General features: G+C 32.9%; 1 protein-coding gene across 1 annotated transcript; it reads right to left on the minus strand.

The window, feature by feature from the left end:
- Nucleotides 1-9184: 9184 nt before the first annotated feature.
- LOC133796868 (uncharacterized) lies at nt 9185-13446 on the minus strand. Its single transcript, XM_062234556.1, has 7 exons — nt 13037-13446; nt 12166-12626; nt 11678-11792; nt 10759-11442; nt 10463-10540; nt 10177-10293; nt 9185-9625 (listed from the first exon to the last, which is right to left on the minus strand). Exons 1-7 carry the CDS (start codon nt 13343-13345, stop codon nt 9371-9373), a joined length of 2019 nt encoding a protein of 672 aa, XP_062090540.1. The 5' UTR covers nt 13346-13446; the 3' UTR covers nt 9185-9370.
- Between the last annotated feature and the right edge of the window lie 6014 nt (nt 13447-19460).

Consider the following 19460-nt stretch of genomic DNA (forward strand, 5'->3'; position numbering starts at 1 on the left):
CAAATGCAAACTACAACATGCAACCTCAAATGCAATGAAATCAACTTAAGCAACATCATTACGCAACTTATTCATCCTTATGCAACTCATGCAATCCAGTGCAACCTCAAACGCAAGCTCATGCAACCCAAAATAACCCACTACAATCTCAAATGAAAGCTTACGCAACTGAATGCAACCCCAAGCAACCCATTACAACATCAAATGCAAGCCCAATAAAAACCTCATGCAACCTAATGCAACATAAAGTAACTTTAAAAATTCATTTGCAAATTTTTCTTTATGCAACTCATGCAATCCATAGAAACCTTAAATGCAAGCTTACAACCTAAAGCAACCTACTACAAACATCATTATGCAACATAATGCAATTTCAAATGAAAACTACAACATGCAACCTCAAATGCAATGAAATCAACTTAAGCGACATCATTACGCAACTTAATCATCCTTATGCAACTCATGCAATCCAGTACAACCTCCAACGCAAGCTCATGCAACCCCAAATAACCCACTACAACTTCAAATGAAAGCTTACGCAACTGAATGCAACCCCCAGCAACCCATTACAACATCAAATGAAAGCCCAATAAAAACCTCATGCAACATAAAGTAACTTTAAAAATTCATTTGCAAATTTTCCTTTATGCAACTCATGCAATCGAAAGCAACCTTAAATGCAAGCCTAATGCAACCTAAAGCAACTCATGCAAGCTAAAATAACACATGCAAAACAATGCAACCCAATGCAAATTCATGCAACTCAATGCAACCTAAAGCAACCCAAATGCAATTTTAGAAAATTAAAAAATTCATTGCAACCTTAAATGCTAGCCCATGCAACTAAATGCAACCCAATGCAATTCATGGTAACTTAAAAGAACCCATGAAAACTCATATGCAACTTAATGCACACAATGACAACTTAAAAAACTCATGCTAATTTCATTTTTATGCAATTCAAGTAATCCACTACAACCTCAAATAAAAACTTAATGTATGTTAATTTTTTCCCTCGGAAGTACTCATCAGTATTTCATTTTCACTATCAATTTTTTAAACTCAATACTATTACATTTAAAAGATTCCTTCCAAAATCCATATATATACATACATGTAGATATAAGAAGACTATTACTAAAAGCATGTAAATCATTGTAAAAGGAAGAGAAGTTTATTAATGATCACATGTGGTTTGATTCATTCTCATAAGAGACAATTACTTGTGTGAAATTACAAATCTCTAATTAGAGGGAATCTTAACTCAGTATTACTACATTTTTAAATATTCTCTTGAAAACCCATATATATAAACGTAAATAATAAGTAAGATACATGACAATGAGATGAAAGGTAGAGAATTGACGGAGAAGGTTGGTCAGAGGGCCCAACTAGAGCAGCTGCAGTAAGAGATTGTGGAAAGTTGAGTTGTTTGTGAATTTATAACCTCAATCTTTAATCAATCAGTTTTTAAAAAAAAATCAAGAAATGCACAAAACCAAACTCAAAACTCACCAGTATCAATTGAAGCCTAATGGAAGATGAAGACCCATAGCCATGGCGGAACAAACCTTAGCATTTCAAGTTCTTCACTGTGCGCTCTTGAAGCATCAAGCAAGGAAAGATGCCAGAAAACTTGTTGCCGCTGCTTCATGTCGGCAATCACCACCGGCGATGGTCCTGCCAATGAAGGTGAAGGTTATTCAACGAGTCATAAACAACTGGGCTAGTACTGATCGTAGTTTTGTAAAAAAAGTTTGAGGTTAAATATAAATAAAACAATTTTCTGAATACCGTATAAGTGAAATAAAAGTTTTCTATTCATGTATTAATAAAAAAAACCCTTTTAATTTTTTAGTTTAGCTTATTAATATTATATAAAAAAAGAGAAATTATAGGAAATGACCCAAAATAAAGCCATCAAAAAGTTAATGTCCTCATTTTTAAAATTGTAGATAAATGACCCTTTTACATTGTTGATTACCTAAATTGTCATTTTTTATAATTTATTTATTTATTTAGGACTGTATGACTTTAATATAGTGGTATATGTATATTAGTTTTGTTTAATTAGTTTTTATTTTAAAGCTATATTGATTTTTTAAGTTTTTTATAGGCTGTTGGTATATTATTTTCCAATTAGTGTAAATATTTTTTGTAGTGTGGTATATAATTTTTTTTTGTGATATTTAATTTCTATTTTATTATACATAGTGGTAGTATATAATTTTGTATCATGGTATATACATTTTAATGGTAATATATAACTCTGTTAGCATAGTATATATTTTTTTGAGTAATAATTTTGTAAGTTTTGATGGTATATTATTTTTCAACTCAGTATATATATTTTGTGGTATGGTATATTATTCAACAACCCATAAAAAACGAAAAAAAAAATCAAAATAACTTTAAAATAAAAACTAATTAAACAAAACTAATATGCATATATCATAATATTAAAATATTTAGAATAAAATAATAATTTGTTAAAGGATGTATTTGGTAATATGTGATATTAAATAGATGATTAGGCTATTTTACTACAAAATTAAAAATATGGACATTTACTTACTTTCACACAACATTAAGGATCATTTTGCATCATGCCCCATAAAAAAAATGTAATAGGCCTCAATCGGCCAGGTTGGGTTGGGTGCTTAAATTGGGCCTTAGCCCGTTTCCTAGCCGAAATGCTCGGCCTTCTCTTTACACCCACCGAATGGGCTTCGGCTTGGTAAAGGTTGGCCTCTTTAGCCCATTTTTTCGGGAGAAATTTACATAAATAAATATTGGTAAAATAAACATAATTTTTATATTTATGAAGAAAAAAAATTATTATACAAAATATAATAAGTTTTGAAATAATTTTTTTTTAAATATGGTAATTTCATATAATATAAAAAATAGATTACCATAATCATAAATACACATAATTTTCTCACTTTCTCCTTTCTCTCCCTCACGATATATATCTCTCTCTTCTCTTTTCTTCGTCTCTTCTTCCTCATTTGGTTCTCTCATCTCAGCCCTCCATCGGCGATACTACCTTCGCCCCCGACGACAACGACGGACCTCTGCCCCCACCCCTTACAGCGACGTACCTCCGCCCTTCTGGTTCTTCTTCTTCTCTAGTTTTATATCTATTGTTACACCCAGATTTCGAGATAAGGAGTTATGACCTCGAAAGCTGGGTTCGTCAGGTGTGAGCTCGAAACATGCATGATCGTCATATGATCCGTTAGTCAGACCGCTTTGTTGTAATTACCAACCTTGAAAGCTCGAGGGTGTGTAGCCTCGAATATGCTCTAAGCTCGCAACAGCATGACACTTGAATATATTTTTCACCGATTGTCTTCAGGCGAGATAGCTCGAGCTCGGGAAGTGCAAGCTCAGATGCGACAGCCTCGTCAGCACCTACCTATCCCGAGCATAGTGTAAAGTTGGGTGGCAAGCTCGTGCTTGACCCATAGTCTTGACAGACTCAATGCCAATTGCTGATCTCGAAGATTTGATGAATCACCTGGGATAACGCATTACGTGTGAACATGCTTATTGTTGTACAATCCCATTATTTAAGAGATATCATTTAATCTGTTATCCGTTCCCGATCTTCATGGGACGTTTCTGCGTATGTAGGAGATAATGCATTTAATATCATTATTTCAACTGATTTACAGAATATCTTCCCGAAATATGTGGGAATGAATTCTGCAACCTTCTCTATAAATAGAAAAGGAATCACCAATTGTAAAAGGCCGATTTCTGATTTCTTGAGAGGATACTCGGGGCAACTATTCTCTAAAAAGTTTCCAGAAAACTCCCAAGTCTTAATAACATAGACTCGTGGACTAGGCAGAATTAACTGTTGAAGCACGTAAAAATCTTTTTGTTTTTCTTCTTTATCCATTTGCTTCATTGTTTTATTGTTTAATCGCTCTACAATTTAAGTTGACTAAAAACGACGTCAACTTCTATTCTCTTTGTTATTCTTCTTATTTTTCACATCTGGTTTTGCCATTTCAAATGTGATTTTGCACTTCATATTTAATTTTTTTTCCTTCTAAACGTAACTGTAACTGATTACAGTCACAGACTATTATGATTTTTGGGTTTTTTTTTCTTAAGATTTGTTTAAGTAACCGAGTACAATGACATCTGATTCTTTTTATTCATAGCTGATTTTTTTTTTTATAATCTAGTTGTAACCAGTTACAATAACGATTAATTTAGATTTGTTTGTTTAGATCTGATTTTGTTTTCACACCTGACTAAGTAAACAGGTATCATGATGATTGGTTTTTTTTTAGATCTAAATCTGTAACTAGTTACGATTCTGACCAGTTTAGCTTTTTTGTTTGTGATCCTATTTGTTTCAAAGTCTGGCAAAATAATTGATTACCATCGCAACTGGTTTTTTTTTCATATATTTTTTTTTTCAAACCTAGCTGTAACCAGTTACCTTCACGGTCAATTTAGTTTATTTTTTTCATATCAGTTTTTTTTTTTTTTTTTTCAAATCTCACTAAGTAACTAGTTACAATTCTATTGATATTTTGATAATGGTACATTACTAAAAAAAATCAAAATTATTTTTATAGCGGTAACTAGTTACTACAACACCACTTAAAAAATAAAACTAATTTTTGTTGTTATAACCAGTTACCACACATCACAAAAAAAAATTGACAATGGCACATGAATACTATTACAAAAAAAATCAAAATTGTTTTAATAGTGGTAACCAGTTACTGCAGATAAAATGTTGATTGAAGAAGATAAAAAATTGAAGAAAAGAATAAAATGAGAATAAATAGTATGGTGATAAAAGTCTCAGATATTTCTCTACAAATAATTATGTAAGAAAAAATATTTTATAAAATATGAATGATAAAAAATAATACAAATAGATTAAAATTATAAAAATAATCTCAAAACATATAAAAACTAACTACTAAAAATGTATAAAAGATAAAATATGGTATGCAAATACATGGGGAAAAACTCTCATAAAAATGTAAACAAAGAAAAATATGCCATAAAAAACTTAAGGAAAAAAAATGGTCATATTTTGAAAGTTAAAGAATAAATCTCATATTTGGTGTAATTTCCTCCTTTTTCGGAGTCGGTTGGGTTGGGTTGTCGGCCCACGAGTTTTTTGCCCAACCTTAGAGGGATCTACATTCATGTTGAAAATTTAAATATTTTGGATTATTATTCCTGTAAATATTTAAAAAAATATACTAATTTCAGTCCGCAAACTTCATGTTGATCCCAAAAGAGGGTGTTTTAATAATTATACTCGCAAGTGCACGAATCGTTTCGGAATATAATGTTCATGTAAGTACGAGGTCGAACCCATGGGAGTTGACTAACATCAAAAGAAACTATTTCAAATAAAACAAGAATATTTTAACCTAGTTCCAAATATTTGATGAGATTTTGTTTTAGAAAAAATAAAAGACAAGTAATAAAAAGATTTAAGATTAAATAGAAAAATGGTGTTCAAATGAGATAAGTAAAATAAGATTATTAAGATATTAGAATCCACAAAATGCAAGTTCAATAGTATTTATAAGTATATTGATTCCCAAGTTTAGATATAGTTGAAATAAATCACACTATATTTTTTTCAAAATACATTTTCTATTCAAGCACAAGTTACTTTAAAAAATGTAGGATTTTTCTTCACTTATATAAGATATAATTTCTAAGCATTAGTTGTGTTACAACCTAATGAAACTACAAAAAATCAAAGAGATTATGTTTAGGCAAAATATGATCCTTGTGCTCTAAGAATTAGATGTGAACAATTTAATAAAAAACATTTAATCAAAGAATATCATATTTCTGCATAATGAAGAACTAAGTGTAATATGCTTTAACAATCAATAATAGATGAAAAATGCATATCTTTGATAGAAAAATCCATAAACAATGTTGTACAAATGGGAAATCAACATACAACAAAAAATATTATCTAGTTACATTTTGCTTCATCATCATCTTAATAATCTTTGAAAAAGATTAGAAGCTCATAACTAGATAAAAATTATAAAATAACATACTTGACATGCTCTTCAAAAGATGAAAATGGTAGAGAGAAAATAGTGAAAAATATGAAGTGTAGAAGATGTTGAAAAAAGATGAAGAAGAAGAGCTCCCCAAATGGTCTTACAAGACTCTATTTATAGGCAAAATATGGAGATTAAATTAATCAAATTAAAATAAATAAATTGATTAATTTAATTGTGTTGGGAAGTGGTAGGATAAATAGAGTAAGTATAAGAGTATTGGAAAGATGAAATGTTTGGTTGGGTAAAATATTAGTGAAAAGCTAGGGTTAAAAAAATGAATTAGGAATGTTTATTTAGGTAAGAAAAATAGGGAATAGTGAATTGATATTTTAGTGAAAAATATTGGGAATGAAAAACATGATTTTTGGCATTTTGGTGGCTATTTGGCAGCTGGTTTAGGCAGCTCTGGCATGTGGGCCAAATGGGCTATGGGGCTGGGTTGAATGCAACAGGCGGGCCCAGGAAGTGATGAGAGGCACGGGCCCAGCTTGCTTTGCTGAAGAGCTGATGGTTTCGGCTGGGAGAGCTTCACACGGCTGGCAGGAGGGCTGGCGTTGGAAGCATATGAAGATTGGCATTGGGCCTTCTGTGGTGTGCCAGGCGTGAAGGACCTGTGGTGTTGAGATGCTGGAGCTGCTGAACATTGGGTGAAGGCAGGGACAGGTGGCGCGATCTGGAGCTTGGGAGGCTAGCGTGAAGGAGCTTTGCTGAAGGAAAAGGCAACTGGGCCGAAAGTACTGTAGCAGAGGTTTGGGCCTTGGAGTGTTGGTGAAATGAGATAGCCTTGTGCCAAAATTTGCTATTTCCTCTTCACAAATGCCACTTTTTTTCATCATTTTCCTTGCATTTCAAGCACCTAAAAATAACATTATTTCCTACAAAATAATTATAAACTAAATTAAAATTAAATATTTTCACTAATAAAATATACAATATAACTTCCATGAAAATATTAATTAAAATTTAATTTACAAAACATTTAAGCTCAAAATTACATCTTTTTACTCCTAACTTAACAATATTTATTTTAAATTAAGCCATAACATTTTACAATAATACAACAATAAAAATACACAAAAATCTATAAAATTAAAATAAACCTAATAAATTCAAAATTACTTAAAAACTTAATAAATCAATTAAAAACTCAAGAATTAAGCAACAATTAGCACATAAAAAGTGGTAAAATAACTCTATTTTGTAGAATTATCACTTCATAAAGTCTTTTGACACTAGTTTTTTTTTAATACAATTTTGCTCTTTTGTGACTATTTGTCATGTGATGAAGCATTTCGTGTAAGCCAAATTATGTACGAAATCTCTTTAACACCCTCTAATTTCTTGTGTTGGTTCGTAGTGATTTAGCATTTAGGGACTTGGAGTCTCTTTCCCACTTTTTTTTTTACACTCAATCCATTGTTTCACACATAAATCCCGCTAATGATACATACTCTTATGTCACTCCTAAGAGCACTCTCAATGTGTGCTCTACTCTATCATTTAAAATACCTCCAAAAAACACACATTTTTTCTATTTTAACTCTAAATTTTACATTATACCATACACCATTTTCTTTATATATTTCTCTACATCATTTAAATATTATATCTTTAAACATATTTCATTAATTAATTAAAGTAAAATAAAATAATTGAAAAAGAAAAAAGAAATAATAAATATATACTAAATGGGAGAGAGAAAGCTTATAAAGAAAAATAATAATATTATAATATTATATAAATGATATGTAAATGTTATGTAAATATAGATACAGATTAATTGGAGTTTGTGCATAGCTATTATAAATATATGTATAAATGAGCTGATGGAAGATGTTTTTTGGAGTTTTAGCTAAATATTATAGAGAAAGTGTATTAGAAAATACATCACCAAAACATATTTTTTTATAATTTACCTCAAACTTTTACATTATACCATACATGAGCTTCTCTATTTTTTCTCTATGTCATTTAAATATGCTACACCCAAATTTCGATAATGAAAATTTTGATCTCGAAAGTCAGGCTCGTAAAGTGTCAGCTCGAAATAAGCTTATTAGTCATATAATCAGTGTCAATGAGAAAGTCAAGGACAGTCTCGCTGAGTATTAAAACGACGACGTCGAAATTGGTCAGCTCGAAGTTACGTGATCTCAAAAGTGTTTCAAGGTTACAGGTCGAGCTCGAAGTTACAGTAACAGGTTCAACACTTGTATAAATCTCCTGGTTCAACATTTGTCATCTAACAAGACGGCTCGAGCTCAGGTATTGTGAGCTCGGGAATGGATGATCTTGACAAAATCTCTTGTTAAAACTGAGGTAAACCGAGGTAGCGGGTTCATGATGGTTGGCCAATCTCAAAGACATTCGATTATTCGAGGTCAACAGACAAATGTGAACATAGTTACTTTTTGAAGATCCCTATATATATGAGATTGGTTGTAATCTGTTAATAAATCTCGAATATCATGGGATTTATATGCGTATTGTATAATTATATTTAATTTGTGAGTGAGGGAAGATATTCTGTAAACCAGTCTATAAATAGATTGGTGCTATTCATTTGTAGCCGAGGGAGAAATTTGTATTGGGAATACTCTGTTAAATTGCTTCCAAGAGCCTTGAGAGAATTCTACAGTTGAATAATATCGACTCATGGACTAGGCAGATTTTAATTGCTGAACCACATAAAAAATCCTATCTTTTATTATTTGTCTTTTCTGGTATTCTATTTGCTTGCTATTCAGTTCTAAGTTGACGAAAAATAACATCAACAAAATATTATATTTTTAAAAAATATTTTATTCATTTTAAGAAAGAAAATAATTAAATATAATAGTATCACACTCATATATATATATATATATATAAAAGTTTATAAAAATAATAAAATATTTATGACTTTGATAAATACTATAATAAGAAATACTATTTATTTAGGTATATTTAACTATTTTTTCTTTATAATATTTTAGCAAGATGAGTGCTCTAATATAATAGATAGAAAAAAGACCTGGTTCCCATTAAGTATATCTAAAATCCGCTATTAATACATCTTTTTTATTTATTTTAGTTGTACTTAATGAATAATTTATAAAAAGCCAGCAAAACAATAATTAGTTTTTTTTTTTTTTTTTTTTTAAGGAATCAAACCACAATTGAGAATGTAATAATTTCTCAACGATCTATTATAAAATGTACAAGGCCTAGACAATACAAAATCTTAAAATTAATAACTTCAGATCAGATCAGAGCACAATCACTCAATCTCAGCAGATTGGGAATGGGACTACCTACCCATCCTCAAGGATCTCTTTATGAACATGCATACATGAGGTACTGCAGTATTTGTAGTTGTACCGATGGAAAGGGACTTTACCAGCCAATGACACACTACAACAGGAGCAATTTATATCGCCAGCTAACCCACTTCTGGTCGTTGTGCTATTATTGCCTTGACCATTAACTGCTGCAGCAGCAGCCATTCTCCTCTCGGCGGCAGCTGCTCTCTTTTCCCTCTCAGCAGCCTGTGTCCTTTTTAGTTCCTCCTGCAAACAAAACCCCCAACTTATAAAGATGCTAAATTTAAACAATGTTGGTGAATTTTGAAACTCATGTATGTATTGTGTGCAAAGATTGGAATTAAAAGAGGGAATCAGAGAAAACAACACAACATTTTCGTTGCCGATCCAAAGTAAATAACAGGAATGAATGGAGTTTAAAAAATATATTTCAACGACTTTTAACATTATAAACAAGTTATGAGAAGAATTGATAGATTCATTCGTCACATTTAAATTGTGGGAATGGATTAAAAAATATGGGAAAAAAACATAAAAGAATGAATGAGTTGATTATTTGCCACCAATAAATTACAAGAAAACAAGTTGGATGAAAAGTGGCAATTCTTTTTTCTTACCATGGAAATATATGGAGATGGGGATTGAATTGTATAAAATTATCCATTTATGGGATTAAGTTATCCCAAATTAGAGAATTATTTAGATTGGTGTATTAGTTTTTTCTTCATAACAAAATTACATTATAAAAATTATCCGATCCCACAATCCACACATGACCTCAAAGATTTAAAACTAACCTCTTTGGAAATCCGTGAAACTGAAGTAGGTTGAGTCTGTCGTTTGACTGATGAGGAAGACGTTCCCTGAGCTTGGGCAACTTTGGAGGCACTGAGAGATGCAGCTTCAGCCTCAGCCTGCAAATTAACATAGTAAAGCTGTTAAAAGTACAAATAAATGAATGACTAACTGCCGGATAGAGTAACTGACTAATGGAGTAATCTAATTAGAACTAACCAAGAACACGATTTAAAATAGATCTTAAACAAATAATTCTGCATATAAATGATTACTAGTGAAATGAACCTGAGCTTTCTTTTCCTTAGCTTTACGTAGCTTCTTCAATTCTTTTGCTCTTGCTTTCCTCTTGGCATCTTTTTCTGCCTGAAAAGCCGTTAAAGAATGTAAACAATCAATTCTTTGAGTTTAAAATATCACAAAATAATCAAATATGACAATCAAAGTAGCAACAAAAAAAATGTTGTAGTTTATCAAATTAACTAAAACAGAAAGTTCAAACCATGTCTGAACCACAACAACACTTAAAATCACAAAATGAGTTCAAGTTGGGATGTCTGTCCTAGCTAATGTAAACACAATACCTGCTTGGTCGCTTGAGATTCCTCCATCTCTTTTGTCAACGCACTAGGCACCTTAGCAGCATGCCAATCCCACTTATCAAGGTTTAAGGCCATGAATCGTCTGAATACATTTCGTACCTCTTTCTCGTTCGCTAGCATGTATGGAGTCCGTCCTCTTTCGTCTCTGGCACAAGGATCCAGACCCTGTTCTAAGAGTTCTAAAACTTTCTCAGCACTACTAGACTGCGCTGCTTCATGCAAAGGTGTTGATGAGCCTATATCTTCGTTTTCACTCTCACTTAATATAGATGTTTCATCAAGATTTTGATTAAGTGGCCGTGCTTCAGTATAGTTTGTACAATCAGAGTTTTTAACTATGACCTCTTTGCACAATCTTAGGCTATCATCGCCAACAGTACCTTTACTAGATAGTGAGTCACTTGTGAATTTTGCGGTGATTGATGCAATTTCCTTCTCATCTACATCATGAGCTACTTGAGTCAACTGATCGTATAATCTCCGGGCCTCCTTGAGTGTTGGCCTTCGAACAGTCAATGGAATATTTCGTACAGCACAATGCTGATTACTAAAGTACGGCTTTTCCCCATTAAAAAGCAGCTGACGATTGCTAGAAGGGGCATATATGAAAACACAGGAGGAAGCATCAAAATAAGGCTTCCAAGCAGCAAATAGTTCTTGAATTTCCTAAAATGGGTATAATATGTAAATCAGTCAACTCAAACAAAATCAGTTCAAAAATAGTTTATAAATTTAGGCAACCTTAGTTTCTTCACGAACACAACTATATTGCATTGCTAACATCCATATAAAATAAAGCCTCCAATAGGGGGAAAAACCAATGAAAAAAGTCGATGCTGCTGCAGAAACAACATTGAAATGATTATGATGTGTCCATGAGAGAATATCAAAGCTATCATACCTTTTTCAAAGCAAGTTCATTATATCTACGAAGGGATGCTCCAGCAGAATGTGCAGCCCTGCCACTTGCATCTTTTGATGACTGTTTCTTTCCAGCCTTGCCCCTCACAACATATCTAAATGACAAAGAAAATAACTCAATAAATTTTTCCATGCACTTGCCATAACCTTCAAATACGAAAATATGAAAAGAACAGCAGATACATAGTTAGAGTCCTAGACCAAACAAAGTGCTCAATTGAATCATGGTGGTAATGTTGTGAAAATAGCTCAATGAGGTTTTTCATGCACTTGCCATAACCTTCAAATACAAAAATATGACCAGGACGGCAGGTACATATTTAGAGTCCTAGTACAAGGTGCTCAATCGGATCATGTCATGAAAGCCAGATGATGCTTATACCTCACAGCTTTAGTTATTGCTATTGACTATTGAGAAGAATCCAAAAGGACAAACTAATGTAAACAAAGCTTAAAATGTTAACCAACCTGTGAAATGTTTTATGAGCAACAACCAAGTTACCATCAAAGACACAACCAGCAAAGTGCCCACCACTAGCCAGCAACACGATCCTGTAATGGGTTTTTTCTCTGGGTTCATAGACCACATTTTTCAGTCTCTCTATCACATCTTTCTCCTTTAGACATGGCACCATCCCAGGTCCCACATTATCTAAACATCCTGTATTATCATTCTCAAAGAAAATATCTTCAGACTCATTCATGATCAAACTCCTCCACACCGAAACTCGCTCCCCCGTTTGTAGCTGTATAAACAACTTCTGCTTAAGATTCTCAGCAACAAAACCCCTCCGATGATGAATATCCTTTTCATTCTCGTCCTCCGACCCTGATATACTAGATATATCATAGTCTTTAAATGAATCAGGTGTTAACTCCTCAAAATCATCCTCTTTCACAATGTTCTTTCCAGCTAAGCTCAGCTTAACCTACAAATATACAGTATCGAAGTTCACACGAAAACTCAATGAAACGCACTGATCATATGGCAAATTGGTGTAAAGTTAGAATTTTTAGAATAGTTCTACAAAAAAACAGAGCTTTGCGAACAATCGAAATGTGTTATTTCCAGCTAACTCAGCATCTATTACTATTGCAAAAAGAATATATAAAAAACTATGTACTGTATCACAGGGTAATCCAGTAAAACGCACTTATTGTACATCAATTTGAGTTTCTACTATAAACAATTAAGAGAGAAGGAAAAAACTAAAGTGAAAATCCATCGAATTATGCTGAAAAAACAATGTGTAAATAATTTCAGACTAATTCTACCAAAAAAAAAAAAGTTGCTTTGTTAAACTACAATTAACGGAGAAGTTTAGGGAGTTAAAAATACATTGAATCGGTGAATATCCGATTTGAAGTGCGAACGCTGATCTTTGAGGGACTCAAACTCAATTTTGCAGGTGTTGCAGGTCCACCTAGTTGATACGACGGCGTTTTGAGATCGATTCTCCTCCTCAGTCTCGTCAACGGCTTCGAGATTGGAGTTATTGGAGAACTCAGTAGATGAAGGAGTTAATGAGTGTGGAGTTGGTAGGAGGATGCAGGAATTGAAGAAGTTTGTCTCCACTACGAATATCGAACGGTGTCGTTTCTCCGGCAAGGCCGTGGTGGTGGAAGAAGGCTCAGGCAGCGTCGCCATGTTTGAGGGTCGATAAAATTCCCTAATTCTTGAGATGGTTTGTTGCGACTCTCAACTATTGCGACTCTTGTTAGAATTTTGTGATATCTTACGACGTCGCTTCCTCTTCCCCTGCGTTCCCGGTCTTTTTATTATTATTTTTTATTCTGTCCCTTTTTTTCATTTTTAAATTAAATTTACCTGGTGATTAATCTAAATAGTAATGATATGTGCACTCAAAATATGTACAATCACTGTATATAATATTTGAGTGTATATTTTAGGTGCAAGTATCATTACTCTAATTTAAATTGTAGAATTTTTTAGTATGTATGGTTGTTTCTTTTCTTTCTTTTTTCCACAAGAATATATGCTTGTTAATTATGAGAAGTTCAATATTATACTACAAATTCAAGTTATAAAATTATCAAAAGTTGCTATAGATTTAAATTTAGTTATGCTTAATTAATTAATTATTATTATTATTATTACATTTAAGTATTTAGTCCTTCATTGCTAATTTTAATCAATTTAGAAAGGAAAAAAAAAGAATAATTGTATATAATTTTTTTTAATTAAGAAAAAGTTATTCTTTCTTTCTTGTATTATTGTTTTATATTTTTCATATCTCTTTTATATAATAAACTATAAAACATAGCCGCACTTTGTGTAGTATTTTGTAATTATTAAAAAATATATTTTTAAATATATTTTGGGAGATTGTGAGTTAGTGATTCATTTTCATCTTATTCGTACAACATGCTCTTTATATAGACACGTAAAGGCATTTTGACTATAATTTTTTTTTCACGATGGTGTTCACTGTTCATTGGATAGCGAACCTCCTATAAGTTTTTGAAAAATTCTTACAAATTAAAGTACCGAAAATAAAGTTAAAAAAACTTATTATACATGTGCTTTTATTTATTATTATTATACGCTTTGCGTGATTTTTTTTTATAAAATATAAATTATGTATAAAAAAATTTATATTTTGTGTAAGACTTATTTTGGCCGATTACCTGTTTGAAGCATTTGTTTTTAAAAATTAACTTTAGATCTCGTGTTTTGTCAAAATGTTAAAAATTGGAATTGATAGATAGATTATTTGAACACTATATTTTTTATGATTACCTGTTTTGATCCTTTATTTTTAAAAATAAACCTTTGGACCATGTATTAATTTAAAATGTTCAAACTTCTTATAAAAGTTCAATTATATATTTATATAAATTTTATTTTCTATATGGGCTCACACTATTTTGAACCTTGTATTTTAGTCGATTACCTGTTGAAACCTTTATTTTTAAAAATTAACTTGTGAATCTCAAATTTTATCAAAAGGTTAAAATAGGACTAGATAGATCGACTATTTGAACACCATATTTTGATCGACTGCTCGTTTTGATTCTTTATTTTTTAAAATTAAACTTTGAATCATATATTTATTCAAGAGGTTAAAAATTCTTTATAAAAAAATATATTATATAAATATATATAATTTATATTTTCTATAAGGGTTCACACCATTTTGAACCTTGTACTTTAGCCGTTTACTTATTTAGACCATTTATTATTTAAAATTAACTTGTACACCTTGTGTTTTGTTAAAATGTTCAAAATAGGAATATAAAGATAACTTATTTGAACTACTTAGTTGATTACCTGTTTGGATATTTTATTGTTAAAAACTAATATTTGGTTCCGTATTTTGTCAAAAAGTTAAAATATACATAGATAGATTTTATTATTATTATTATTATATGTAGATATTTTTATCTATTATAATTTATATTAAAATAAAAATGAGAAAAAAAGAGAAAATAGATAATAAACAAAAGTCTTAATTAATTAATAGCCATATATTAGAAAAATAAAATAAAAAATGAGAAACAAAAATTTACTTATATTTATAATTTAATTAAATATTTGTGATAATTAAATATCTAATCAAATTTAAATTCAAAATATTAATTGATTTTTTTTATTTTTATCTAGACCCTTGAACTCGTTGTTTTACCATCATATATATAATAAATTGTACACATATTAATAATTAATATAATTAGAAAATTAATTTAGGTTCATGCCATCATAACTATCATAAAATGTACACATATTAATAATTAATATAATTAGAAAAATAATTTAAAGTTTATTTTTATTTTTATTTAACTTTGACTCGCATAAATGTTATCTATATATGAATATGAATTATATGGAAACTCAGCCATAAATAAATACTCTTGAATTTTAAAATAAAATAACTGTAGTATTTGATCAAAAAATAACTGCAGTATTTGATCAAGTACAATGTTATTCTCGTGAATCAAATCAAATCAAATAAAAACTTTAAAGATTAACAAAACATTAATAATTGAATAAATACTAATACTTTAAAGATTAACAAACATTAACAATTGAATAAATAACCGAGAGGATTGTGTTATTATTAACATGTAAATCATTCAAATTTGGAGATATGAATTGAAATTCATTGAAAATTGAAATTGAAAGAATTTATAGAGAATGAGTGAAAAAAAAATTAAAGTAGAGGAAAATATGAGATTAATAGAGAATGTTTAGAGTATATATATAGAGATTCACAAAAAGATATTTATCTACATTTAAATAATGATATCTTATAAATATCTCATTTAAATTTAAAAAATTACATATATTATTATAATCTATAAAATGAATTAAAAATTAGATTAAAGGAGAAAATAAAAATAATGATTTAGAGAGATTTTAGAGTGCCACATAATCTCTTTGAAGCTCTCATTTATATACATATATATAGATATAAATAATATCTTATTTAAATTTAAAAAATATGTAACTAATTACATTGTTTTTAAATTACTATATTATTATAGTCTATAAAATGAATAAAAAATTAGATTAAAGGAGAAAATAGATGGAGTGTTTTAGATCAATTTTAGAGTGACACATTATCTTCTTGAAGCTCTCCTTTATAATATTGTTATCCCCAAAAATTGGAGTTCGATGATGTGGCAATCAGAAGTGACAAGTGGCAATACATGGTCCGTAAACGATACATTAATAGTCAATAAATGTATTGGCTCTTCGGAGTTGTGATAAAGTGATCTGACCGACCTAGTAGAGTTTATGTCAGACCGATAAGGATTTTTGACTGACCAGTCAGGTGTCATGACCGACCAGTGAGGTACCTGTCCGACCAGTCAGGTGTTTGTCGGACCAGTGAGGTGCTTGGCCGACCAGTCAGGTGTTTGTCCGACCAGTCAGGTGCTTGGCCGACAAGTCAGGTGCTTTTCCGACCAGTCAGGTGCTTGGCCGACCAGTCAGTAATGTGTCATGTTAGACCAGAAGTGTGCTAGAGGTGTGCTTTGCTGACGAGAGGTGTTTGCCTATGTCCTCAATAATAGCTTCAACCCGAATCATTCTCAACTGTCGCGGGAATCTCTCAGATATCCCGGAATAATAGCCATATTGTTGTAATATTAGATTTATTTATATTTTATTAATTAAAGTTTGTTGGAAGAACAAATGACCCGGTAAAAGGGAGATATTTATGTACGATCCATGAGCCTATAAATAAATGGCTCAGGGTATCATTTGGGGGATCTGATCTTTTTAGACTGAGAAAACTCTCTCGTTTTGAGATTTTGGGGACTGTTACTTGGGGCATTCTTGGGGCGTTTTCTGAGAGGTTAGAGAGATAAAGCTTGTATTCTCTAGAGAGAGAAACTCTATATTTTTCTACTTGCACTTAAGAAACTCAGTTGGCTCAAGTTCATCTGATCTTAAGTGTAGGCTAAATATATCACAACTCCAAGTGGATTAGGCTATTACCAACACATTGGGGCTGAACCACTATAATATTTGTCTGTGTCGTATTTTTCTCTTGAAGGTTTATTGTCATTTTGACGTCTTCACGTCGTTGGCCAAAAATACGGTCAACATTTTGGTGCTTTCATTAAGAGCCTGAAGAGAAGAAACACATGACTATCGTATCAAGATGGCGCCCAAGAATACCAGTGTGGCATCCAAAAAGTCAGGCACGTCAAAGGAGCCTGCTAGATCAGAAGGTCCTGGACCGCAGAACCCAGAGACTGAGCCCAGGGTCTTTCTCGAGGAGACCACTCCAAAAGTTGAACAACTCCAGAAAGCAATAGGTGCTTTCCAAGAGGAGATGGTGCAATTCAATGCTCGGCAAGAGTCTTTCGCTGAAGAGATGGCTAGGCAAAGAGCTGCATTAAAGCAGCAAAGGCGCGATATGGAGGCCAGAAGCGAAGAGCTCAGACAACGACAGGAGGAGGCCGACCGGAGACATCATGAAGTAGCACTTGCTCTAGAAGCAACTACCCAATTGCCCCAAGCCAATGCTCAAGTCCCAGCACGAGCAGCCTCCCAGGGAGCAAGAAATAATAATGCTGATTGGAGGACCGCTGACATAGCCAATTCTCGTGGACCGGACAGAAGCAAGAGTACCCCCCTGGTCGGAAAGATGATGGAGTCCGCTCTAGAATTGCATCAACATAGAGGGATAACTCTAGAACTCCTTCCAGGAGCCAACGATCAGAAACTTCGAGATCAGGAAGTCACCGATCGGGCAGTAAAAAGACTCCACCCAGGCAGGATCACACCAGGACTCCTCGAGATAAGAGGACTTCACAATTCAAAGATGGGCATGGTCGTGATGAGGCTGATAGTCATCACACCGACCAGTCAAAGGAAAAAGAGGGCAACGACCAACAAGGAGGAAAAGACTACCCGGGACGTACCGAAAAGCCTTCACTACACCCCGCCCAGCAGCGTAGTGGGAGAGAGCAAGTCCCGCGTAGTAAGCCCTCTGAAAAATCGAAAGGTACGGTGTTCAATCGGGTAGGAGAACATACTTCCCAGAAAGATCTGAGGGACGTTATCACCAACAAGAGAAGGACCGTCCCAGTCGAAAGGAAAAATCTGCACTGCCCTGCTAGTCAAGTAGAAATACTTGACGACAGTGCACCAGATGGTAATGCCCGACCAGGCGGTCAAGACCTTGGAACCTCATCAGTTGCTCCAGCCATCCAAGCCCAGCTTAACGTGCTAACAGCTGCAGTGCAAGGTTTGTCAAAATGACCTTCCGGGATAGATGCGATAGACCACCAGAGTGGCAGCCCATTTTGTGCTTGGATTAGAGCAGCCCAGCCGCCATCAAAATATAAAGCACCAGTTCTGCCAGTATATACAGAAAAGGTAGATCCCATCAGACATGTTGGGAAATTTGAGGACCAGGTGGAATTGCTTGGAGTAAGTGACGATTATCGGTGTAGAGTTTTCTCGACTACATTGTCGGATACTGCCCAGGAATGGTATTGGAAGTTTAAGCCGAACTCCATTACCTCTTGGGAAGCATTCAGGAAGGAGTTCTGTAGACAATTCAACACTGCCCGGACTCCACCAGTTTATGCCAACCACTTGGCAGATATCAAACAAGGAAAATATGAGTCTTTAAAGAATTATATACAGAAATTCATGAGAGAAGCCAATAGAGCAACTGCTGTAGGAGACGAGGGGAAGATGGTTGCAATATCCGCTGGGATAACTTATTGAAGCCCTTCGTGGGATAGCATACATAGAAATCCAATTTCAACACTTCAACAATTTCTTGACCGAGCAGACAAGTATATGAAATTGGATGATGCAATCGAGAAAGAGGAGAATGGCATAAACAATCCGGGCGGATCAACTGGCTCTCCTAATAAGGGTGGAAAGAAACGTGGAAATAACGAGTCTGGCTACCATGAGGAAAAGAAAGCAAAGTTGAATTCAAACGAAAAGTCAACCAAGTATGAGCCTCAATTCACTAATTACACCACTCTCTTGGCCAGCCGAGCGGAAATATATCTTGCTAGTCATGAAGAGGTTCCCTACAAGAAGCCTCCCCCCATCAGGAAAGAGATGAGGAAGAGAGATATGAATAAGTTTTGTTGTTTCCATGGAGATTATGGTCACGACACAAATGAATGCAATCACCTTAAGGACGAGATAGAATTTCTTCTCCGGTCGGGCAAGTTGAGGAAGTACCGGGCAGAGACACCCTAAGGAGAAGGAGGCAGTAGCAATCCTGGGTTCAAACGACAAAGATCTCCGCCCTTGCAGCCCG

Source organism: Humulus lupulus, chromosome 8 (genome assembly GCF_963169125.1).
Source record: "Humulus lupulus chromosome 8, drHumLupu1.1, whole genome shotgun sequence".
Classification (NCBI taxonomy): Eukaryota; Viridiplantae; Streptophyta; class Magnoliopsida; order Rosales; family Cannabaceae; genus Humulus; species Humulus lupulus.